General features: G+C 47.5%; 1 protein-coding gene across 2 annotated transcripts in view; it reads right to left on the bottom strand.

Moving 5' to 3' along the window:
- FOXK2 (forkhead box K2) overlaps nt 1-26,811 on the bottom strand; it is a 73,008-nt gene that overhangs the window by 8,308 nt on the left and 37,889 nt on the right. For both annotated transcript variants that reach the window (XR_013355095.1, XM_077854733.1), the window contains exons 2-8: nt 17,705-17,899; nt 14,409-14,556; nt 12,014-12,160; nt 5,851-6,044; nt 4,896-5,071; nt 3,630-3,926; nt 3,241-3,450 (exon numbers count right to left, since the gene is read on the bottom strand). Coding sequence is in view for 1 of the 2 variants with exons in the window: in XM_077854733.1 (XP_077710859.1) it covers nt 3,241-3,450; nt 3,630-3,926; nt 4,896-5,071; nt 5,851-6,044; nt 12,014-12,160; nt 14,409-14,556; nt 17,705-17,899 (1,367 nt within the window). In the remaining variant the exon portion in view is untranslated. The remainder of the gene's footprint in view (nt 1-3,240; nt 3,451-3,629; nt 3,927-4,895; nt 5,072-5,850; nt 6,045-12,013; nt 12,161-14,408; nt 14,557-17,704; nt 17,900-26,811) is intronic.

Below are 26,811 nucleotides of genomic sequence, written 5' to 3'. Positions count from 1 at the left end.
TTTTAAACATTTTTAAAAATTTTTTTATTTATTTATGATAGTCACAGAGAGAGAGGCAGAGACATAGGCAGAGGGAGAAGCAGGCTCCATGCACCGAGAGCCCGATGTGGGATTCGATCCCGGGTCTCCAGGATCGCGCCCTGGGCCAAAGGCAGGCGCTAAACCGCTGCGCTACCCAGGGATCCCTGTTCCTCAATAAATTAAACAGACTTGCCATATGACCAGGCAATTCTACTCCTAGGTATACATCCCACCCCCCAAAATGAAAACAAGGACTCAATGCATATACATGAATGTTCACAGCAGCACTATTCACAACAACCAAAAGGTGGAAACAACCCAAATGTCAAATGTCCATCAACTAATGAATGAATCAACCAAAATGAAAACATATTCAGCCATAAAGAAGAGCTGACCCAGGCTACATCGATGAACCTCAAAACGTGATACTCGCTGACAGAGATCAGATATAAAAGGCCTCATATCCTATTTTATTTACAGGAATTGTCCGGTGTAGGTTAACTCCACAGAGACAGCCGACCAGGGGCTTAGTAGGAGGGAAACAGGAAAGAACTGCTTACTGGGTATATGGTCTCCTTCTAGGATGAGGAAAATCCTTCTACACTCATTAGAGGTAAAGGTTTCAAGACACTGTGAATACACCCAATGCCACTGACTTGTACACTTTAAAAGGGCCAATTGTATGGTATGTATATTTTACCATTATTTAAAAAAAAAAGATGACCTGAAAGCTAAGGAGATCCTAGGTATAAAAGACTTATTGCTTATTTTAGGGGCACCTGGGTGGCTCAGTGGTGGAGCCTTTGCTCAGGGCGTGATCCCAGATTCCTGGGATCAAGTCCCACATAGGGCTCCCCACAGGAAGCCTGCTTCTCCCGCTGCCTGTGTCTCTGCCTCTCTTCTCTGTATCTCTCATGAAGAGATAAATAAAATCTTTTTTAAAAAAATTTTTGGTTATTTTATTTATTTATTTTTTAAAGATTTTATTTATTTATTCATAGACACAGAGAGAGAGGGGCAGAGACACAGACAGAGGGAGAAGCAGGCTCCACGCAGGGAGCCCGATGTGGGACTCGATCCCGGGTCTTCAGGATCACACTCCAGGCCGCAGGCGGCGCCAAACCGCTGTGCCACCAGGGCTGCCCTATTGGTTATTTTAAAAACAATAATGGCATGGTGCTTACATAGTACAAGGAAGTTCTTTTACAGATGCTGAAATATTAACACATGAAATGACACTACGTCTGGATCTGGGTGGGGAACAGATGAGGGAGAATGGAACAAGATCGGGTGTGAGTTAATTTCCGGAATGTTTGACATTTTCCATAATAACAAACTTATAAGAAAAATATCAAAGTTGCTGACTTTGACAGTTTGTTAATAACAGGGAGAAGCATGCTTTCCCTTCTCCAGAGTGATTTCCAAGGTAAAAGCAGCCACAGGCCATGCGGCATCAAGCGACACCTGACACTGGGTAAGGAGAGGCCAGCTCCAGGCCACCCTCCGAGCCTGCAGAGTCTTAAAGCTTGCCCGCCACCTCCTCCCTCCTCGGCTGGGCACTGCCACTGGAAAGGAACATGAAACAAAGGGACACAGAAGACAGGTGCTGTGATGTGGCATCATCACTGACTGGATACAAACCCCTTTCCCAAGCCAGTGATTTCTAAAGTAAAAGGCTGCAGCCAAAATAAAGGAGAACCAACAAACATAATTTAAAATGGTTTTTGCTAAAAGATGACTAAAACTTCAAGGCGTTTCAGTATTTCTTCTATGTTTCATTCTTCCGAAAGGAAACAGGGTCTTGGAGCTGACACTGCAGTGGTTGTCAATGATATTGTGGGGCTTTCTTTAAAGCCCCAAGATTAAGAAATTCATCTTTAATAAAATTTTAACTTGTAAGAATTATATTTTTGGTTTTAACCAACACTGTAGTAGTAACTACTGATAAATCAACCCATTAGTCACAGACCATGAAATCTTCATATTTCTGCAGCCTCTTGTTGCAGAGTAAAAGTATGCTCAATAAAGCACATTCAAGCCTGAGATACTTGGCATCTGTACAAGACCTGTGAGGCAGGCGGGCCAGTCTGGGTGCTGATACGTTCTGAGAGTGTGTAGCAAATAAGGGCAGGATTCTATTAGCACATTTAAGAAAACAGTATAAAACTTTTATTTTAAAACATCAATAATTTCAATAGGAAAACGTAATCTTTGCTTATTAAATTTATAAGGAAGAATTTTAAATTCCGACTTATACATGTGAAAGGGATCCATAGTTTTTCCAACCCCTTCCAGCAGACTGGTGGACATAGAGGCCCCTGAAGGCCACACCTGCTCAGTCAGGGACTTGGACAGGGATCCTCGAGGGACCCTAAGACACGGGATGCCTGGGAGTGCCTGGCCTGCACCATGGCCTCAGACTGAGCGGGACTCGGACCAGAAGAGGACTGACCATCCACCTCCCAAGGCCACCTGCTCCCAGCTGCACCCAGGACCAGCCACAAGGACAAACTGATTCAGAAAAGAGGCCCAAACAACTCTCCATACTTAGGAGACACACAGCCTGAGAGGAAAGCCTCTTAAGCAGGTAACTCTGCAGACACCTCCACTTGTCCAGAGACTGGCACACTGGAACGCTCAGGTGGTTAGTGTTCCCCAGACAAGGTTCCACCTTGTCGTTCCAGCGCATCTGCGGTGAGGCAGAGTGGGAATCTGAATCCCATGAGGTAAATGCAGGCCTCCTCCGCCCCTCCACAGCTCGGGAAGGGGTGGGAGGCCACCATGGGTAAGCCTTCCGTTGCCACCCTCTTTCAGAGGAACCGTCTGTGGGCAGAGCGAGCTGCTTCGGGCCAGCAGCCTGACTCTACTGCTTGGGGTCCTGCAGGCCTCCGCGTGCCTGGGCAAGGAGCCACTGCTCAAACAGCAGCAGCAGTAAGGACACAAAACTCCTGAGCGGACTTAACAGCCAGCAGGACGCCTAGCCTTCACCTCGCTCTGCAAGCCTGGGTGAAAGGAGGTTCCTGGTCTCTTATTTAAGAGCCAAGCTCCCTTGGTCGGCCAAGTCTTCTCTAGTTTAGAAATGCAAATATTTCCTGAGACAAGAAATGACAATTGTAACAGTTGGAACCGAAACATGGAACATGCCATTCATAAAAAGGAGAGCAAAGGATCTTCACTCTTGATATCGGTACCCTCTTACCCATGGAGGACGTTGCTTACCATTGTTCACCTGGCCGTGGACAGCGGCAGGGATTGGCACCACGTGAGTCCCGTTTTGCGTTACAGTTTTTATTGGTAGCTGGTGCTGACCCAGAGGTGCCTGTTGCACTATGGTGACCGTCTGCACAGGGGTGCTCTGTGGCGTCTGAATAATCCGGCTGGCAGCGCCCAGCGTGGCATGGCTGATTGCAGGAACCGGTTCCACTTTCACTGAAATTTTTAAAAAAGGTAAGGAAACAATACCAACAGATATAACTGGAAAGCTTACAGAAATCTCACCAGGTGGCCGGCAAACCTAAGACTTTACGTGATCAGCAGGAAAGGGTTCCAGGTGAACAAGGCTGCGGGGCGTCCGGCAGCCCAAAAACCCGCCTGCTCCCATGGCTTACCTTTCACTTCTTTGTGATCTCCATTCTCCTGCGGCTCTGCCTTTGGAGGGGCCAGCACCGCTGCCTGAGTGACCACGGCCTGGCCAGCGACCGTGTACGTGCTCGCGGGGGCCAGGCCGGCCACGCTGGTGACGGACACCGCGGGGATCTGGTGGACAACGTGCACCGTCTGCACGACAGGCTGCTGGGAGGTCGAGGTGGTCACAGGAGCGGCGACCGTGTAAGTGACGGGCTTGATCGTCGGCGGCAGCTGCCGCTGCACGGCAATTAAAACGGGCTGACTAGACAGAGGCGAGCCTGCAGGGGGTGAGGCAGCGGGGTGAGGTGCGGGTGCCCGCGGGAGCCGCCTGATTACAACCACCCGCTCAACACACAGTCTGGTGAGACAGGGCGCCCTTCCTCTGTGTAACAGTGACGTCATGCACGATGGGAGAAACGTGGTATTTTAATGGAGAAATTTAATGCATGTATCTAACTGCTAAAAACGCAATTCTCGTTGTGTTCTGGTCTGTGACAAGTTTTCCCACAGTTCTTTCCTCATGAAAAACAAAACGTCAATAGTATACGGGAAGAAGCTGCCTGCTGAGGCCCAAACAAGGGGGCCACGCTCCCCCAGGACCAAAGTCTTTATCTTACGGTGGGGGCGAGAACTGCAAAGTGCAGATGCAGAGGTACAAGCTCCGCTCTCCGTGGCTTGGGCACGGAATAAAGGAGAAGACACTCGGGTGACAGGGGCCAATGTGGTCAGGAATCCCACTGTATCAAAACTGCACTCTTTGCCAACCAAACAATAAGAGAATTAGCTTGGACACATTTCCATGCTATGGGGCGTGCGTGCGTAATTCCGCAGAGCGCACATTTTTATTCTGCATTGTGACTTCGTAATGAAATGCTCACATATTCATTAAGTAAGTGAACAGTTTCTGCTGTCAATCAATGTCTAGTTTGTCTAATTTGTGTTATTTCTTTGGGGAATTTTTTTCATTATTTTTGAATGATGAAACAATTGAGAAACAGACTGATTCTAAATTATTTCAGGCAACTACACAAACTATTTACAAAAAACAATGTGCACTGATTTTTTAAACAGTCACGGTGCTGGCAGCTTTCCAGAGCTTACGGCATGCAGGTACTACAGAGAAAGCACCGGGTACAAGGGAGCCGAGAGCTCTGGGGTGCTCGTCTGAGGAGCTTGTTGGCACCCTGCCCCCCCCCCCCCCCCCCCCCCCCGGCCCATCACACCTGCCCTGTTTCTGCACATCTCACCTGGTGCACTCTGGGCAAAGCGGGCCTCCTGGATGACGGCCAGCTTGGGCTGTTGGGCGCTGGGCTCGGGCTCCAGGGGGGCCGGTGAACCTTCCCTCGACAGGCTCTCGGGGGTCTGGGCTCCACTGGAGTGAGCAGACAGTACTCCAGCATGATTGGGGGAGGCTGGGGCGCTTCTGAATCACCAAAAAGGAGAGAGTGGATTTTTACAGGTGAAGCACTCACAAAGCTGCCTTGTTTAATAAAGTGCATTCTGAAAAAAGGGGTGTCATCTGTCTTCTGTCAACCGACTACAGCTCTGTAAGTCCTATTGTCCGCCTGAATCCTGTGACCTGGGACGGACCCCCAGCAAGGCTCCCCCTGTCGGGACAGCCAGTGGGCCAGTGCTGGGCTACCACAGCTCCGTGCCCAGCACAGGCCGCACCGCCGCGGAGCCGCACGGGCTGCCCTCTCCGAGCAGCTCCTGCCGACGGGCAGCAGGGGCTGGCCGTGCGCAAGCAGACAGGGGCTTAACACTTACGTCATGGTCACTTTTTGTTTGTTTAAAAACACAGTATCTATAAGCTAAAATGTAATCTGAGAGTCAGGCAATTAACATTGTATCAATTTTGAGTCTAAGCAGCTAAAATGCGGCTTTGAAGAGCTGTTCTCATGCCCAAGAAAAGGAATGCTCGCTGCCCACCAAGCGCCGTGAGCAAGGAGTCCAATGAAGCCACAATGGGAGCAGGGGAACAGAGCGTAAATACAACTTCATCAACAATCTGCGCTGTTTCAGATCACTATTAAGAAAATGTCCATGGATAGCATCCAACACCTCTTTTCAAATCCCCACCCCAACATTTAATCATAATGCATTTGGCAGTTCCTTCACTTGCAAAAGGAAAATTGACCAATACATGGAAGGTAAATTCACTGACCAGTAAGTGAGGTCTTTTTGTTTGTCTTTTTTCCTTACCTAGACGAGAGCGGTCCCAGAGGGGTTCTAAAGCAAGGCACGCCCCTAGGCCGTCTTTTCCTAAAAGCCTGCTCTATTAATTTGCTTTCAGAGGCAGGATCTATCCTCCAGAATGAGCCTTTGCCTGGTTCTTCCTGGGAACGTGGTACTTTGATGAAATAACGATTCAGAGAGAGATTGTGGCGAATTGAATTCTATGAAACATAAAAAAATACGTAGAATTCATATATTTCTTTGCTGAGAAATCAAAATGTGCCCCAGTTTTAGTGCCCTGCAAAGCAGAAACGTAGCATTCAGCCCTTGCAGAGGGCAAACAACTTTAAAGGCAGCACTGTGCTGGAAGAAACCAGCCCCTCTCCCCTGAGTGAAGAAAGGGCTCGGGGTATGACCCCTCCACAGAGTAGCAGGGTGGACGCCAGGGGCAAGGAGGGGACCTGGGGAATGAGGAAGGGTGGGAAGTCAACACCGCAGGGAAAGAGGCAATTTCCAACAGGAAAAATGTTAACTTCTATCTTTTTTCCAGGTGGGAAACCAAGGATTATCACTGCTGTCATCTGACCTTTCCTGCGGGCCTCACCCTGCTTAGAGATGAACAGAATCAAAACAAGCCAATCCCTTAAAATAGTTTTTGAGCACAGAATTAGCTTGTAGGAATCTGTCATAGCCAGCTAAAATGAATTAATGCAATATAAAGTATTCAGCAAACCAGCAAAGGACAGAAATGAGCTAAAGGTTGGGAAATATCGTGGACACCAGTAACAAGAGGACTTTCCAAAATGCTTCCATGTTGTTTAAATCTGACCCACAAAATAATCTTGTGAGGCACACACAGGAAACTTCTCTCTCAACCCCTACTCTCTTCTATTACAAAAAGCTTGGCTCACAGTTTGCAATTTCAGGAAAGCTCCCCACTGCAACCTGAGTAACTCTCAGGAGCACACCTGATCCTGAGCTGAGCCCTCCAAAAGTCAGGAGCAGCCAGACGAGAGTCATGCATCCACATCATTTCAAGTTTATATTAACATTGAAATTTAAAATCACTAAATTAAACAACTGAAGTTTCAAAATGGTGGTAACTCACAGTAAAACTGGGCTATTCAAAAATCACTTCTAAATTCTCCAATTAACTTGCTAACAGAACTGCTAACCACAGCCTGAAATACCGAATTGCCAAAGGTGGCTCAGGAATCAGAACGTATCTAATTCTAGTTTACAGCCCATCTCAGGGACTGTTCAAGCGTGTCAGCAGTCAAGGCTGTGATAAATACCCCCCAAGTCCGTGGAAGCCAGGCACCTCTCTGGCAACATGAAGTGATGGTTAGACTGCATCTGTGTTTTGTGAGACTGCTTATTAATAAACACATGCGAGAGAGAGAATATTTTAGTAACTGCATATACTATTATGTTTTATCATAGGGTTTAAGTAACAACCCACAATACCTTTCTACTACTTCCTTCAGAAAATCAAATTGTTACTGGTGTCTCCATCAGAGAAAGATAATCCTCCTCTGAATGCACACAGACATTTCTGTGTTTGGAGGACAGAGAAAGGAAATTCCAAGACTACGGGTTGGGGAAAGCAGACCCAAGCCATGACACTACAGGGCCCTCTCACTGTGAACAAGGCAATCCTTATGACTGCCCAGTGAGGGTCAAGAGGTCCTGTCCTGACTGTACTGTGGGAACTTGGCCACCTGGGCAGTTCACAAGTGCCCGCCGAGCCACACTGAAGAACATGGGAGGTGAGCAGACCCCATGCTGTTAACTGAGCGGGTTAATGTTCGTGCTGCCAGGAGGAAAAAGGGATGTGAGCACAGTGGGAGTCTGGAGGCAGGAGGTGCCACTTCAGGGGACTGGTACACAGGCATTTCTTCCCCCTGATACAGGAGAACAGGCCCAGGGCCTGCGGATCCATGACAAGTTCCCAGATGAAGGAGCTGGTATATTTATACTGTGTCTTGAAAAATGGGACAGAGCCTACTAGGCACCATCACAACAGGGTCTAATCTCCTCTCCACTCACAACGAGCTCTCGAACACAAAGGCTATGGTTTTCCAGTCAATAACACTAGAAAATATGAGGAAGTAGTAAGAGATATTGAATGTAGACACAGACAGAATAAAGCAACTATATTTCTAAGGTAATTTAAGGCCTTTGTTATTTGATCAAGTCAAGCTATATACGCTAAAATCACACTGACTTAGACTCTAATGTTTCAGAAATTATTATATGCAGAGAAACGGCAGCTTATTATTCTTTAAAAGTAAATACGAGGAAAAGGATCTGTAATCCTTAGCATAGTCTCTCCCCCGCCCCAAATCCTCCCCTAATCGAGGCTGTTTCCCAGAACCCACCCTCCCTGAGCACCTGCCCCTCCTCTCTCCTGTCCCCTGGGATGACACAGACCCACGGGGAAAGCTGCAGAGCTGGTCACCATCCTCCACGAGCACCTCTAGCACTCCTGCCCAGACCCTGGTTTCTGTTCCGTCCATCCTAATCACACTGAGTGCTCTACTAAGGACTATTAAGGACTCCTAGAGAAGGGAATATGTTAAGTACCCTCCAGAAGGAGATATGAATGTGCAGGGTGAGGGGAGCCCAGAGCACTCCCGCCACTGTGAGGAAGCAGCTCTGGTCCTTTCAAAGGCCCAGAATTCAAATCTTCTAGTCATCACAAATATCTCAACTCTGGGCTGGGTAAAATGAGAATTATAAATCATAAGAAAACATTATTGTGGGGCAGCCCGGGTGGCTCAGTGGTTTAGCGCTGCTTTCAGCCCAGGGCCTGATCCTGGAGACCCGGGATCGAGTCCCACGTCGGGCTCCCTGCATGGAGCCTGCTTCTCCCTCTGCCTGTGTCTCTGCCTCTCTCTCTCCCTCTCTGTCTCTTATGAATAAATAAATAAAATCTTAAAAAAAAAAAAAAAGAAAAAAAAACATTATTGCATAAATATGCAACCAAAGAAATACGTCATCTTTCCAGAAACGGCCACATTTTGTTTTATCCTAGAGTTTCCTCTAGACAAATCAAAAAGCTTTGCCATGTGTAAACAATGCAAAATACCAAAAGAGAGCCTGAAAGGTAGCTGTGGACTTCCTTCCATTAGGTGTCAGAACAAGTGTGGTGGGAAGTGCTGACACATGGCTCTTAGGAACTGATGCAGAGCAAGGGGCCCAAGCCCACCAGGGCCCCCTCTCCCTGCACAGCCACCTCCTTCACCCCACAGAGGAGGGCAAGGGGCAGTCTGGAAACCCAAATTTTATTTTTTTTAAATATCTATTTATATGAGAGAGAGGCAGGGGGTGGGGGAGACAAAGGGAAAGGGAAAGAGAATCTCAAGCAGACTCCCCGCTGAGCAGAGTCAGACACAGGAGTCGATCTCTTTTTTTTTTTATTTTTTTATTTATTTATTATTTTTTTTTTTATTTATGATAGTCACAGAGAGAGAGAGAGAGAGGCAGAGACACAGGCAGAGGGAGAAGCAGGCTCCATGCCGGGAGCCCGATGTGGGATTCGATCCCGGGTCTCCAGGATCGCGCCCTGGGCCAAAGGCAGGCGCCAAACCGCTGCGCCACCCAGGGATCCCAGGAGTCGATCTCTTGACCCTGAGATCATGATCTGAGCCGAAATCCAGAGTCGGATGCTTGGCCAACTGCGCCACCCAGGCACCCCTGGTAACCCACATTTTAAAAATGGGCTGTTTCGGGACATCTGGGTGGCTCAGTGGTTTAGCGCCTGCCTTTAGCCCAGAGCGTGTTCCTGGAGTCCTGGGATCCAGTCCCACATCAGGCTCCCTGCATGAAGCCTGCTTCTCCCTCTCCCTCTGCCTATGTCTCTGCCTCTCTCTGTGTGTCTCTCATGAATAAATAAAAATGGGCTGTTTTAGATGACAATCTTCCCTCTACTCTCTATGCAAAGAAAATCTAGAAAAGAAAATGGATCTGGTTCTTTTGTGAAACAAAAAATGAAAAAGCTTTTTTGTTTTAAGCCAAAAGTGAGGAATTGGGAATAAAGACTCACATATACAGGGACTTTAAGCATGGTTACTTTGGGAAGGGCACCTCAGAGAATTCTCATGACAGAAAAGGGACACATGTGGGTCAGTACGGGGGGGTAGCTAAGGACCTCTTAGGACAGAAAGAAATTGAGTGCATGTCCATAGATTAAAGGGAGGAGTGCAGCAGGAAATCCCTTTCCTGCTAAAATGCTGGAGCCAGGAGGTGTGAAATGTCCCAGGAGCGGCCTGACACAGGCAAGAGGCGCAGTCACCCTTATGGACCTTGATCTAGACAGAAAAGAAGATGTTTCAATAAAAACATTAACGACAATTGAATAGAAAGGGGTACTTGCTTTGCAGCAGTTATGTGTGCACGCTCTGCTTTCAGTGCGCTCTGAAGTCAGAAGCAACCAGTGCAAGTGGGGATCACACCTGACCTGAAGCACTCCCCACCAGACTGAAGCCAGGAGGAGGCCACCCTGGAGAGCTGGCCTTTGTCCTTCAGCCAGAAAACCACATGATGCTTGGAAGCAGTTCTTGAATAAATAGATATTAGGAAATGGGGAGAGAGATCATTCAAAGCCTGGCCAGCCTTTTCAGAAATACTCACTCCTATTACGCCCAGCTAACTGGTGTTTCCAATCCTCAGAATTCTGCACTCAATGAGCTGTACATCACTCTACCACAGTCCTGACAGGGCACCCTGGGACCTCACCTGCCCACACACAGGGAGCTGTGTGCCAGGTGCAATCACCAGACACGGACACAGGTTATCATCTGGTTCTGCTTCCTCTGTTTTACATTTTCTCTGAAGTACAACTTCACTGTTCTAGATTAAAGTACAGTTAGTATTGCTGGGATTTCTTGTCCAGTGTTTTGAGAGACCTGCCAGGAAGTTGGATATGAAAGTGTTCTCCCAAACCCAGCATTTTCCTCACCACCAACTAAGAAATGGCACCTAGCTGTGCATAGGATGGCAGGCAGGGTACAGATGACCCAAGCCAGGAGGGTAGGCTGGGTCTTATTCTATATCTTCCATAATCAAAGACCCGTACATGACTGAGGATCCCTTACAAAGGAAATGTTCAGGATTTGGCTGGTGGGCTATTTTTATTAAAACATGTTTACGTTTACAGGTAGAAGAAGAAAGTTCTTGCCCCTCATTAAACAGAAAATGGATTCCCCCAACCCCTACCCCCATCACTAGGTTATGGCTATGGTTTGGCATCCATTTCTCAAAGAGTCATTTACTCACTAAGCCTGAAAGGAAGACTGTTTCCATTCTCCGTTAATTAATAAATTCAGGAACTGCAAACCTATGTTTCCTCCTTTATTATGCTTTTAATATTCTGTATTTCAGACTTGCTTTTCCTCTATTGTCTGAATTACAGAGGTCCTACTGTACGTCCAGTAAGTGGACACACACAACACAGACACACAGAAGAAAAAAAAATGCTTGAAAAAAAAAAAGAGTGTCAAAGCTTAAAAACCAAACTAAATTAAAAAACTGAACAGGGAAATATGCACTGATTTCAAAGAGTCCTCTGAGGAGGCCCAGGTTCCACAGACACTCTAGGAATGATCGGACTGCACAGGTGCACAAGCAGGCAGGCTCCCCAATTTACCATGCAGGGCAGCACCACATTTATCTGTGTCCCTGTACTGAGCAATGGGAGAGGTCTTTTGAAGAAAGGTTCCTTGGTAAAACAGTCTGAAAACCATCTCTGTGCAGACTTGGAGAAGCTAGGTACGTCAGCAGACGCAATAAGGAAGACAGGAGAAAGCCTAAGTGAGGGATAGGCTGGGTTTCTAACCCTCCTTTACCTCAGACACAGGGAGTTAACTGCAACGGTGGAAGAGGAACCTTGCAAACAAATCCGTGCCTTTCCTATCCGTGGGGCAGTGACCATAAAAACCACAGGCTGAGGTTTGCTTCTAGAGCCGCTATTCCTTCTGCTCTGTGCAGAGGAGGTGAGTGCACGGGGTTAGCGGCATCCAACATGCCTCCTCCCTGAGCAAAGGAGGGTCTCCCTTACCCTGCTCTGCTTTGCCCTGTGCCCAAGGTAAGGAAAGCAGCCTAAGTCCTCTCAGTTATCAATCAGCATCTACTGCCACGTCACAGAAATATCTCAAAAAAAAAAAAAAAAAAACTGAAACAGATTTACCTGCCAGCCCTTGTCCGCTGTCCTGTAGTACGGATAGTTTTTAGTGATGTGAGTATAAATTCCATTTAAAGTGAGCTGCTTATCAGGAGCCATCGTAATTGCCTGTACGATTAACTGTGCATAGGAATAAGGAGGCTTTGAGTCATCCTGTAGTTAAGTTAAAAAAAAGAGAGAGAGAGATTACTGAAGATATCAAAATTTTTACTAAATTTACTAAAATTCAGGATTGTTGTTTTTAAGTGTTCCTGTGAAAATGCTTAGTTTTCCTTAGTACGAAAATAATATAATCTGAAAAACATTTGGAAAATTTTCATGAAACAAATGGAAAAGTGTATAAGCAGTGTAACAGAATATTAAAACCACATAAGGAGAAACCCCCATGGCAAAAACAGAAAACATAAGGGAAAAAAGCTACTTTTCCTGACCTCATTAGAGTCCAGGGCAACACATGTAACATCACCGCCAGAGGCCCATCACATGGATCTAACAATAAAGTGAAGAGTCAGCGTGGCAAAGGGTGGAGCGAGCTGGCACTCCCTCCCGGGGCTCAGTGGGTCCTCACGCACTTAAAGCCAAAGGGACAACGGCTCAGAACCACCGCGTACCCATCAACTGCGAGGCTCCTCCTTATAGGAAACCCCACACAGAGGCAAGCACCGCATGCCACCTGCCGAGCGCCTACACTGGGGTCTCAGGCACTTGGGCGGGCGCTGTTCTAGTGTGCAGGGCTACTGTGAACACTGCAGAGCGCACACACCCCTGGTGCCAGGTTGCTCAAGGCCACAAGTGGCTCCTTGTCACTGTAACAACTCAGCCCCCACATACATAAACCCAATGGGGAGAGGGTACACCCCTGGTTGTGAACTGGGAACTGTACGTATCAAGTTAAATGGACCACGAAGCATAATGGTAGACTCCAAGCAGTAAGCTGCAAAAGAATATACTCAAGATGATACATGTTACTTGAGGTTTAAAAATGAGCAATTTAGACACTTTTTAGGGATAAATACAAATGGAAAGAACAAACAGAGGACTGTCAGAAAAGGTAGAAAGACCTGCCAAGGAGAGGAGCATGGGCTTCAACCACCCGGGCTATGCTCCATCCTGCCAGCCAGAGGTGGGGACATGTTCCATGCAGACTGAACCACCCACCACCCCAGCACCCCAGCTTCAATAGCCAGTACTTGGGCTGGAGGACCTCAGCCGGGATCCCCACCACTTATCCTGTGCTGTACCAAAGGGCCAGGCAGACGGCAGAGCTGGAGACCACCCAGGTACCAGGGAGAGAGCGTGAAGCCATCTCCACTGTGCTTATGCCATTCGGTGTGTTTCTCTGTCAACCTTTATTCTATACGCTTCTAAAAACTTTTTTTTTTAATTGAAAAATGTAATATGGATAGGAAAGCGTATAATACATCCTTATCAGCTGAAAACAAATGTTTATAAAATTAACGTCAGAACAACACTAGGTCAAGAGAAGAACACAGCCCACATCCCAGAAGCTTCCACATGCCCACCAAGCCCACAGTGTCTACCTCCCAGAGAGGCCCCCATTACTTCTGACATTTTACAGTAATCACAATCCCGCTGTGATTAAAAGTTTTATCATCTCAGAATGCATCCTGAAAAAAAACACGATTTAGTTCTGCCTGATTTTAAACAGGCAAATGGATAAAACAGAATCCTACAGAAGGTGCCTCTGGGCCTGCCTCCCCTGCCCTGCACGCCCCATGCACGAGGCTCCCGGCTGCTGCAAACAGGTGGTGCATGGCTATGGTGCATCTATCCCATGGCTGTGCCTGTTCTATTGCACAAATAATAACACTACACAGTGCTTTATCTTTTTCACTCAGCATTATACCAAGGACACTTCCACAGCAGTAGCTATGCTGCATGATAGTCCCCTGCTGGATAATTCTTCTCCAATGGGGCATTTAGGCTGCTTTCAATTTTCTATTAACTTTTGTTTGAGATTTCTGCCATTTCCTTTAGATGCAGTCCTAGAAGTGGTGTTACTGGTTCAAAGAATAAAAACATGCATGGTCACAGCAAGGACCATCCCAAAAATGTGTGTTCTGTGCACCTGTGCATTCAGACACAAGCGTCTGCAACAGCAGGACTAAACCCAGGAACAGTTTCCCGGGACAGAGTACACATCACCTTGTGAGGACCAAGGGGTTCTCTTTTCCTCCACCGGCTCAGCTCTTAGCACCTGGACCCACTGCTGCCCACCAGGGAGCACCCAGTGCTGAATGACCAAGCTGTGCAACCCCCTCCGACATACACTTCACAAAAGGCCCAGGTGGGGATATTACTAGACCTACAAGCAAAGAAGTGAGGACAGCTAGCTACGTGACGGCCTCTGGGTTCTGTTTCAAGGCTATAAAACATTTACCTTTGGGCTGTCTCCACCAGAAGCTTCCTTTTCATTTTCTGGCTGCGAGTTGTCGGCCATTAAATTGAGGTCAGCTGGTATCACACGGCCCATTTTGTACCCCGAAGACCCTGCTCCCCGGGGGCTGGATGGGCAGGAGTTTGCAGCACTGTGGATGGGAAAAGGTCGCTGCTATCAGACTATTAGAGAACATACGTCACACTGTGCTTCAATGACCCGTTCTGATTTCAAGTACAAAGTAGGAGAGCATCAGCATTTCCTATGGAAAATGGACTCCTTAATTCTCTTAGAAATTTAAGATCACTCCAGAAAACGTGGAAATGAGGTATCTGCTTCCACATGTGTTATCTTACATAATCATAAAACAAACTCTCAAAGAGGGTGGTGGTCCACTTGTTTCACCAGCGAGGAAACTGAGCCTCTAGATGGTTCTAGAACTTACCAAGGACACAGAGCCATATGTGATGGCCCCAGGGCTCCAGCCCGGCAGAGGGACACAGAGCACATGCTCCGCTGACTCCCTTCCCACCAAGGACATGGCCTCCAGCTATACTAGAAAGGTCAGGGACAGTCTAGAGAGAGATGAAGGCGGCTGGCCACGTGCAGGGAGCACAGAAAGGGGATGAGGCCGTGGACATGGACCCAGGTGGCATCAGGCCCTGGAGCATATGCATCAGGTCAGTTAGGACACAACATACCCTAAATGCGGAAACAGGAACCTATTTTTTAAAATTAATTAATTAATTAATTTTTAAAGTAAATTCTACCTTCAACATGAGGCTCAAACAAGTCCAAGATCAAGAGTTGCACATTCTACTGACTGAGCCAGCCAGGCACCCAAGGAACTGATTTTTAAAGACATGCTTTTTTTCACAAAGGCAAGGCTAGGGTGCTGCTTCTTGATCTCTGTGATGACCGAAGGCCATCCACACTCACCTGTGGTGGTTCACCAAGCCGTACATTTGAGCTCCTGCTCCCTTTTCTATAAAGGACCATATTTTAAAACGAGAATGAGCTATGGAAATGGGAGGGAATTATGGTAAGATCGTCTAAGAAATCCATCCAGCTACACAACAGTATGTGTGGTTACATCCGAGTTGTGTTTGGGGAGGAAAATATTGCAATATATATTACAAATATATAGAAAATTTCTGGAAAAAATACTAAAAAATAGGAGTTACCTCTGAAAACCTGAGCTGAAAGTGGAGCAGAAGGAGAGGGAAGGGGAGGAGGCCCAGCACCATGTGCAGCACTACTGGCCTCTCTACAATGAACATACACCAACAGTACATGCATTCACTCACTGGACAGGTGTTTACCATAGGCCAGGAACAGTCTAAAGTACTACTGGGGAGAGAAGCAACAGGGCGGCACGGATCTAGCATCTTAAACACTAGCTACCAGTAAGAAGTGCTGCCATGGGAAGGTGAGCGGCCCCACAAGGCTGGCCGCTGGGTTTGGAAAAGGCAAATCTGCTCCAGCCGTAAGTCATCTGTAGTCAGGCTCCCATGCTGCTGAACCACCCAGTGCAGGCGCTACACTGATCAACACTGGCTACAGTGTGAGGCTCCAGGGTGTGGGGAGAGACGAGCAAACAAAACAAGAGGAAGACAGAGCAGAAGATGAGGAGGGGCTGGGTCAGGAGCTCTTCCCCATGCCCCCACCTCGCCCTGGCCCTGAGTGCCCATGCCATTGTCTAGGAAACTGGTGTGCCTGTCTCCACTGCTGCTGCCCCTCTGTAGGCTGCTCTCCCACTGGGGTACACAGGACATCCTCCTCTTCATCTGTCACTCTGTGTATTTTCACACAGTACTGTACAAAACTCTGGCCATGAGGTTGCTAACTGTTGTCCCTCCGCTGACACAATGGCTATTTGGTCCATGTAGTCACATGAGACAAACTCAACCAAGTGGGAAAGACAGAGGCAACTTCCACAACACAGCAGCCACAGGATGGAAGCAGAGGAGGGAGGGGCCTGATGCCAATAGCAGGTGCTATGCAAGACGCCAGACCCAGTCCACTCGCCACTCCCTCCACTTAAAAAATAAAACCCGGGATCCCTGGGTGGCACAGTGGTTTGGCGCCTGCCTTTGACCCAGGGCGCGATCCTGGAGACCCGGGATCGAATCCCACGTCGGGCTCCCGGTGCATGGAGCCTGCTTCTCCCTCTGCCTGTGTCTCTGCCTCTCCCTCTCTCTGTGTGACTATCATAAATAAATAAAAAAATTAAAGAAAAAATAAATAAATAAAACCCAACACAGATACCCTTCCAGAAGCCTACCGCTGATGCTCATTTTTAAGAAATAGAAGTGTCTGCCTGAAAGATGGAAGCCAGAGCCACCAGTTCCCCATGTCCTCTCCCTGGCTCTGCCACATGCAGTGTCAGCCTGGACAGACGAGACAAACCCTGCCCTACCGCCCAGCTGTGCCCTGGACAAATCTGGACAGCAGAAGTCTGATTCAAGAGCACAGCACAGGCATTCATTTTGCACCTACATCTACATTACTCACAGCTAAGCAGAAGACACCCAGATACACACTATTCCCTTCTTCCGAGAGCCAACAGAACCTAGGAAGACTGACCCCTTTGAGTTCTGCCCCACATCACAGCACTTCGACCACACATGGCCACCTAACCTGCTCTGATGACACATGTCTGCAGGATCCCATGGCTGTTCTTGACCTGACCCTCAGCTACTGTCCTCTGAGACCTCAGCACAACCTAAGCACTGTGCTCTGGATTCTGGGTTCTGTACCAAGAGTGTGCCCTGAAGCCGCAGACCTCTGCTTCCTGAAGCACCCAGTCTCTCTTAGGACATCAAGACAAACACAAGTGGGTTGCTTCATCACTGTGGTCAAACTCATCAATCCAAGTACAGAATTTACATGAAACTGCAGCAAACTAAAAACGCAAATGAAAACGTTGTCTCAGAGTTTACAGCAACATAGCAAATTACCTGCCCCTTCACCTTACACTCAAATACAGAGAGTCCATAAGTGAAGACCAGGATCATTTGGGAACTGTGTTTCATACTCAGGAAATGGGGAGCAAAGGGTGTTCAAAACTGAATGGCATGTGAAGCCCCTCACACCTCCCTCTCTGCACATGTCCATTCCAGGAAGGGAGCTGGCGCTGCTGTGTGCTCCTGGCCATCATTGTGATTTATGACGGCTTCTTCGAGTCCCAAGGCAGAAGGTGAGGAATGAAACTGAGATGTGGTTATATCCATCTCAGTAGGCATGACCCCACAGCCCGACTCTATGGTGACCCCTGCCCACCACATAAGCTGCTGTACCTGATGGTTCCCGTAGGGGAGGGAAGGGGACTGATGAGGTGGGCCATGGTTTCTGGAATGTTGATGGTCAGGGGCGAGATGTGGGCCTGCACAGGCTTCACCGGGGATTCGGGAGCCTCCTGCTTCTCCCTCTTCTCACTGGACAGGGCAGTGAACGTGATCTTGATGTTTGTGCTCGGGAACCTGAATGTGCACCTGAAAAAGAAAAGCCAACTGTCAGCACGTGCCCACCAGACTGGAGGATTGGGTGTCCCACCTACAACAGGACATAGAGCCCAAGTGTCCCCAAATGCCACTGGAGCTTCATCTTGTGTGAAGAAGCCCACTTCAAGCTCACTCCACGTGTTATGATTCACTTAATGAATGAAACCACAAAGAGGCATTTCATGACTTTAAAATACTAGTAAATAGGGACACCTGGGTGGCTCAGCGGTTGAGCGTCTGCCTTCGGCTCAGGGTGTGATCCCGGGGTCTTAGGATCGAGTCCCACATCGGGCTTCCTGCATGGAGCCTGCTTCTCCCTCTGCCTGGGTCTCTGCCTCTCTCTGTGTCTCTCATGAATAAATAAATCAAAATCTTTAAAAAATAAATAAAAATAAAACACTAGTAAATAAATACATTCTTCAGACCAGCCAAATATAAGTAGGCAAAAGAGACTAAATATGATTTAATCTGCATTATTCCTTTTAAAATAAATATACAAGTCTATCTGGGTCATTAAGCAATATAATTTTGTGGCTATTTCTTAATTAAGAACAAAAAATCACTGCTTTTGAAGAACCCTATCACCTTTTACATTGAGCACATAAGAGCCAGAGATATTAAATTTCAGGGGAAGGGTTTACAATTCAATACTCTGGTTCACCTTTAATATAACTTCTTTGACATAACTGAAGTATATTTATTAAAAAAAAAAAAGGTAATGCAAGTCAAACATCTTTAAAGAGTAAGATTTAAAAATAGCTCCACAGGGCAGCCCCGGTGGCTCAGTGGTTTAGCACCGCCTTCAGTCCAGGGTGTGATCCTGGAGATCCTGGATCAAGTCCCGCATCAGGCTCCCTGCATGGAGCCTGCTCCTCCCTATGCCTGTGTCTCTGCCTCTCTCTCTCTCTCTCATGAATAAATAAATAAAATCTTTTTAAAAAATAAATAAATAAAAATAAAAATAGCTCCATAGACTCCTGGTCTCTGATCTCACACCCAGTTAAATATTAGTGCCTGAACTGTCCGTATATAAATGGCCAAACCACCAGCTGATGGTACTCAGCTGACCTCTGTAGGTCCAACCCAGGGCACCCGTCTTGGTGGTCAGCTCTGTCCACTACTGCCCTACCTGGACACCTGCCAAGGAAAGATTCAGCATGTGGATGGAGGGCACATGTCCCTCCCACTTTGGTGACATTTTCAAGGTAATTCTTGCCAACACTCTAGTTGAGAGCTAGAAAGTAAGCCAACTGGCAGGGTTTTGACACTTGCTGCCTGGTTCCCCCCCCTACACTCCATCCCTTGAATGCATGGACATCAAGTTCCCTGCCCCTTTACTTCCCTTATCAGGCACACTAGTCAGTCCTGCAGCCTCAGTGGAGAGAGCAGAACCTGGACTACCTGCTTCCTGGCATCCAGCACCCATACGCTTCCCTGTTTCAACTTCCTGGGGCTCCCTTTTTTCAATCCATACTGGACTCTCCTTTACATTTCCATGTCCAAAGCCCCAGACCAAGATTCTAGCCTCTGTGTGTCTCTGTCCACATTTACTGCCTGGACAAGCTCATCCAGTCCTGTGACCTTCACCTCTATACATTCCTAAATGACTCCAAACTCCACATTTCCTACGCTGTGGGCCTAATCTCTCCCCCATCTTCCTGATACCTTCCTCTGTACCTGCACTGACCATCTCTAATAAGGCCTCACGTCAGCTCCTCTCCAGAGCTCCCCCTGGCAGTGAACAGCATCACCCAGGTGCTCAGGCCAGAAACACAGGATTCACGTGGTCCACAAGCCATCAGCTCTCACCTCACAACATACTCATCATCAGAACTAAAAACATCTGCTCTACCAGAAGCCATGTTAAGACACTAAAAAGACAGGCCACTTTTTTGTCTAGTCCAATTTTTACAAATCATATATCAACAAAGGACTCATGTTGACTATAAAGATCTATCTAAAGGGAACAGTAAGAAAATAATCCACTTAGAAAATAGGCAAAAAACTAAAAAAACAAAAACAGAAAACACTTCACCAAAGACAGAGGTGGCAACTAAGCATGAAGAGATTAACAGTTAACCTCATTAGCCACTAGGGCAAGGGAAATTAAGACTGCCATGAAATGCCACTTGATGCCTATTAGGACAGGTAAGACTTACCAGGGTGACAACACCAAGTGACAGGGAGGATGAGGAGGGAGAGGTCTCCCTACACTGCTGGTGGGAAGGTAACACAGCGCAGCCTCCTGGGAAATCAGCCTGGCAGTTTCTCCCAAAGTCTCACACATGTATCAGAGGGCGAGGACCAACTGCATTCCTGGGCATGTATCCAGGAGAAACAAACACTTATGCTCACACAGGAACCTGCATAGGAATGCTCACAGCAGCTTTATTTGGAACACTCAAAGATGGGAAACTACTCCAATGCCCTTCGATGGGAGAATGGTTCAGCACACAGCGGCTCATCCACATCGCGGAACACCACTCGGCAACTAAACGGAATGAGCTCCTGGTACAGCACCCACCGTGCAGGGCACTGTGCCAAATAAAAAAACCCAGGCCCCAGAAGTTTTATCCTCCATAAGTCCATTTAAAGTAACATTTTCAAAATGACAAAATCACAGGCTTGGGGAAGAGACAGGGGCTGGCTGGGTGCTAGGGGAGGGAGGAGCATGCAGCCCCAAAGAGGCAACACCAAGGAGTCCTGTGTGTGCTGGATGTGTCATCTGCATCTCAATCACACTACCACCAAGACACACAAGACACACCTATACAGGTGACAACATGTCACAGAATCACAATGACACACCAGAACATCAATGCATGCAAAAACTAGTGGGAAAACCCATATATCTACAGCCCCAACCACTAGCTGCCATACCACCTACCCCCCCTTGTCCCCCAGGCTGCTCCTGTGCAGTGATTCTCAGCTCCCAGGGACACTGAGCAGTGTCTGGAGGCCAGACAGGGATGCTGCCAACACCCCACAGTACATGGACGGCCCCACCACAGAGAAGAGATGCCCTGGGCAAGTCCCTCCCCTGCTGTTGGCCTCTCTTGCCCAGCCCTTCTCTGGGTCTGTCTGCACCCAGCAGCTACAGTTGAATTTCTGAAAATCTGTATGCAGTGTTCAGACACAAAAAGGCCAAAGGGAAGGTCAGCCTCCTCCCTACTGCCCTTGGGTAGTGGCCCTTCCCTCCCCATCCTTCTTCCCCTTCCAACTCCCCAGAGGCTCCTACCCCACGTCCCCTGCCTCTCATCCCTTCTTGCCCTCACCTGCTACAAGGAGGTTCCCTCCCACATCTCACCCACCTAAGAGCCTTCCCTACCGGCCCTGCCTTCACCATGGCCACATGACTCTACGTTACACCCAGGATCGCTTATAGTCACCCTCAGCAGGCCGCAAGCTCCCTAAGAGCAAAGCCCTTCCCTGCTGGGGTCACTGCTACCACCCGGAGCTTACAAGAATCCCTGGTATACATGATACAGACCCTCAGTCCACACTGTGGAACTAAAAAGGGCCCAGTCTCATGTAATAAAAAGCTACTTAAAACAAGCATATCACATGAATAAAACAGAGAAAACCACAGGTAAACACCCTTACTGCTAGTATGAGATCTGAATCAACTCTCAGCTTAGAGAACGTGACTAAGACCCCAATGGCCACTCAGTTCTTAGCGTAACATACATGACAACTATACAGGGCAAGTTTTCCTCCCTTTCCTTCCACATACATCAGCTGAGCCCCTGTCCTCAGACAAATCATTCTCCTGACATCACCAGGAAGGCTGGGCTGTCAGAACAGGCTCCAATATCCAGCCCGCAGGCCTCTGATCTCGTAGAGCAGTCACGTCACTGAGGCTCAGCCTTCTTCCTCGTGAAACAGATCGCAGCATCTCCCTCTTAAAGTGTCTTGGTGATTAACTCAGGTAATATTTACAAATGCTCAGGTGTTTAGTAAGATGAAAACCATATTACCTCCAGCTCCACTTCCAGACTTACTTTTCCTACAGACAGAATCTGCTATCTGTCCCATCGTCACCCTGAAAACTTAAAGGAAACCCAGTGTCCAGCAGGACAACAGCACACACACCTGCCTGTCCTCCATGCGGCGCAAAGCCAGCCAGCGCTGGGCACAATGCCGACAAGGGAACTCCAGTGAAGCCACCTCTTCCCTCCTTCACAGAGGATACACAGCTCTCCCAGCGTTTATTTCTGCCTTTCAGAGTAAGTGCACTCCCTCCACATTGGTCCTCGGCTTATACTTTTCCAGAGTGTCACTCACCTCTGTGCACGTAGGAAGGGCTGAGTACTGCCTTAGGGACAGGGTCCTGCCCCATCAAGGACTTCCTTTGTGTCTGAGTCCCAAGGTTTCCAATTAAAGGTGATGATGGAGACTGTTCCTGGGGTCTCCGTGGTGCAGGTGCTGTCAGGAAACCTCAAGCTCCAAGTGCACGCAGGGTGTCTAAATGGAGGCAAGGTGCTGTCGTCACACCACCCACTGACAGCTTCTGACCTATGGCGTATAAGACTTCCAACCTGGCTATCTCTGGACACTGCCACCACCACCCCACCCCCTTGACAGGTGCAGATGGTGGAATGTCTCCACTTTCATCTAAGAGGAAGCTTCTCATATGTGTATGAGCCATGAAACGTACCTAAAAACCACCCAGACATCCTGGTAACTTTTTATTTTTAAATCTAGGTTCTGATTACATAGGTGAGTTTCTGTGAAAATTCACCAAGTTACACAGGTATGATACATGTGCTTTTCTGTACAAATAGTATACTTCAACAGAAGTTATTATTAAAAAAAAAAAAAAAGCCACCTGTGGGGCGCCTGAGTGGTGCCATCAGTTACGTGTCCGACTCTCGATTTCAGCTCAGGTATGGTCTCAGGGTTGTGGCACTGAGGTCCAGGTAGGGCTCAGTGCTCAGTGGGGAACCTGCTTGAGATTTTCCCTCCCTCCCTCTCCCTCTGCCCCACCCCCACCACTCACACATGCACACACACACTTTCTCTCTCAAATGAACAGATAAATAAAAAAAAATTTTTTTTAATTAACAAAATGCTAAAAAAAAAAAAAAAAATGCTGATAATGTGCCAGGGTTTCACAGTGCTATTTTCTATACTTCTGTGCTAGCAATGGCCTATTTCTTTACCTGGGGTGTGATCACACTGGTACCCACATTACAGATATAAGTGATTTTTCTATGTAGGTTACATTCAAGGTAAAATACACTACAACTGTTTTCAGGTTCTCTATGGAGTTCAATTAGCTATGAAATCCTCACTCCCCTTCAGGGTAGCTGAATGGCTGACCACTGCCTGCCTTTTCTAAGCTAAAAATAAAACACAGCAGGATAATTCTGATTAGTTGCCTTACAAACTAAAAAGGGCAGCAAAAACATTATAGTAGCTTGAAGGTGTTGATAAACCCAGGTGAGGGGATCCTCCCTGGACCTCTGCCTTCCCAACACTACCATCAAGTGGCCTGAATTTCAGGACTGGAAGTCCCATCCTGCTTGTGCACCCTGATCCACTTCCCTGCGGTGGCCTGCAGGCGGCAAGGCTGTGAGGGCCCGTGTCTCACACCTACCATCACAATACCTAACATGAGGTGTACTTTATTTATTTTAAGGATCTTATTTATTTGTGAGAGACACAGAGTGATGGAGAAGCAGGCTCCCTGCAGGGAGCCCAACGTGGGCCTCAGGACTCGATCCCAGGACCTCTTTGAGGTGCTCTTTAAAAACACTTTAATTGCAGAAAGCCTGGGTGGCTCAGCGGTTGGATGCCTGCCTTTGGCTCAGGTCATGATCCCGGGATCTGGGATGGAGCCCCGCACATCAGGCTCCTCACAGGGAGCCTGCTTCTCCCTCTATGTCTCTGCCTCTCTCTCTCTCAGTCTGTGTCTCTCATGAATAAATAAATCTTAAAAAAAAAAAAAAACTTTAATTGAGGTGCACTTGGGTGGCTCAGCAGGTTAGGCATCTGACTCCTGATTTTGGCTCAGGTCATGATCTCAGGATCCTGGGATGGAGCTTGTGTCAGGCCCTGTGCTGGGCGTTGCAGACTGCTTAAGATCCTCTCTGTCCCTCTCCCTTGCCCCATGCATGCACACTTGCTTGTGCACTCACTTTCTCTCTTATCCTGAAAGATTTGTAATGAAGCTCAATACAAGAATATAAATGTTTATAAGACCCTAACAATTACGAAAAATAACAGTTGAAAGAGAAAGATAAAGAAACAAACAGTACAACAAGCTAGTCAGATGGCAGAATCACAAATCCCTTGGTGAGAAACGACCAGAAGCGTGAATCACAGGACAGCAGCCTGGGGGTACTGAGCACCTCTGAGAACTGAGAAGTTGCACATCTTGAACCACAAATCAAAATTTACAGCAGCAACACAAGAGCTGATGGTTTCAAACATATGGAAAGGACCCTGATAAGAAATTAAGTATCTTTTACTTCAACAAATGTTAATGATTTTAACACAGATTCAGACTTGCACACATCTCTTCCTCCCCGTGCTCACCCTCCTGTACTTGGTGCCTGGAATGGGAACTCTTACAAATGAGATCTGCACACCAATGGCCTCAGCCCAGAGCTCTGAATAATGAGATTCGCAGAGAGCCTCCTGACATCCTTCTCTGCTGTGCCATGGCTCACTCACTCAGAAAGACACACCCCCGGAGCTGGAAAGATCTCACAAGGTGTGAGACTTCTCCCTACTCAAAAACACACATCTGGATGCAAATCAGTCATTATTAGGTTTACTCTGGAATCACTGAAGTTTGTTTTTTTTTAATAGTATATATTTTTTAGGATTTTTTATTTATCCATTTGAGATAAAGAACCCGAGCAGGGGGAGGGGCTGAGGGAGAGGGAAAAGCAGACTGCCCGCAGAGCAGGGACCTTGTGGTGGGGCTCAATCCCAGGGCCCTGAGATCATGACCTGAGCCGAAGGCAGACGCTTCACTGACTGAGCCACCCAGGTGCCCCGTCTCTCAAGTTTTTTGGAGTATTTCAGAAATTTTAAAAACTTCACAATTGAGATCCATCCACACAGCACCAACTTGGTTTGGTGTCTTATAGATGAGAAGACCACTCTGGAAGGAACCAGAGTAACTTTAGAGGTACAGGGGAGAGACCTGCAGACACCTTCCCTCCTGCCATGGCACAAAGTGGCAGCAGTACCCCCATGATGGGGTGCATACAACCTCACCTCTGGACTTCTTGCTAAAAATAATTAGCATTATCTCACCAGGAGGAAAAACATCAGACAAACCGAGGGGCATCCTACATAATAAAGGGCCTGTCCTCCTCGAAAATGTCAATGCCATGAGAGTCAAAGAAAGGCTGAGGGACAGTGACAAATGAGAAGAGGTCAATGAAAGTGTGACCCCACTCTGAAAACCATTCTGGTTTTTCTTTTGCAATGAAATTCTTCAGCAAATGACCGCTGAAGTCAAAGCAAGGTCAGTGGGCTAGATCACAGTACTGTACCAATGCTCACTGGCGTTGGTGCCTGTGCCATGGTTATGGAAGATAATGTTTTTAGGAAACACACGTGGGGGAAAAAAAAAAGGAAACACACGTGGGAATACTTTAGAGGTAAAAATACATGATGCATGCAACTTACTCTCAAAATTTTCAGAAAAAAAAAGATAAAGCATGTGTGGTAAATGTGAATATTTGGGGAATCTGGGAAATGGAAATTTCCTGTTCTATTTTTACAGCTTTTCTAGATGTCTGAAGTGATGCAAAGAAAAAGAAAACATTTTTGGAAACTTTAAAAATGTCCAGTGCATCTAGGCCATCTATGCCAGGCTAGGAACTGTGCACAACATCCGGCATATCCATGACACCCATGACAAGGTAAACACACACACAGAGAACATTTGGAGACCATCTGACACCCCCAGCTACTCACTTGCTTGTGTTTCACAGAAGTGCTGGTCTACACTGGACTGGACCTTTGCTCCCGACAACCTGAAAGCCTACTCTGGACCATAACTCTCATCCTCATCCCTTCTGTGGGCATCTATGACATCTTAGAATCCCATGAAAATCCAAGCACAACTTTGTGGGACAAAACACAGTTAATGAAATGTCACCTCACAGGTGGCTGAGGGGCTCTGTTAGTGAAGCGTCTGCCTTTGGCTCAGGTCATGATCCCAGGGTCGTGGGAGCGAGTCCATCAAAGCAGGGGGTCTGCTTCTCCTTCTCCCTATGCCTGCCACTCTCCCTGCTTATGTCCTCTCTCTCAAATAAATTTTTTTAAAAAGGAAGAAATGTCACCTCACTGTAATTCTCACGGACTCCTGATCCTCGTCCTGGGCCTCAGGCTAAGCACTACGACCTCAGTTTGGGAGTACACAGGACAGTACCATGGCCACGTTCACACACTGACCCTGACACCTGCATACTCTCATTCACCCAACACGGCTGACATCGGTTACATACACACACCACCTCATCCCTGGGCTTCCAAATTATGACCTAAGAAGCCATGGTCGGTGGTGACACCATAGTCCATACTCTGGATTTCTTCTCCCTCGGAAGAATTATCTGTCCCATCTTCAATGCATCAATCGTCTCACAGAGCAGTATCTCCCAAACCATGATCCTTCAGCACAGCACACAACATCCATCAGCCAGCAAGGCTGAATCCTGCTGTGGTAACAAATGGCCCCCAGATCTCTGTGGCTCACAACAAAGGTTTGGATCTAGCATCTGACACTCACACTACACAGCAGCTGGTCTGCTCCACATTCGTCTCACTCTGGGACCCAGGCTACTGTGGTGGCCCCATTTAAGAAACTGCAGTCCCAAGGCAGAGTGAAAAAACAGAAGGCAGGAGCCGAGTCCCAGAGCCACACCTGCAGTCAATGTGCA

Source organism: Canis aureus, chromosome 16, assembly GCF_053574225.1.
Source record: "Canis aureus isolate CA01 chromosome 16, VMU_Caureus_v.1.0, whole genome shotgun sequence".
NCBI lineage: Eukaryota > Metazoa > Chordata > Mammalia > Carnivora > Canidae > Canis > Canis aureus.
Note: the sequence above shows the minus strand (reverse complement) of the source record. Positions and strands in the feature narration are given on the sequence as shown.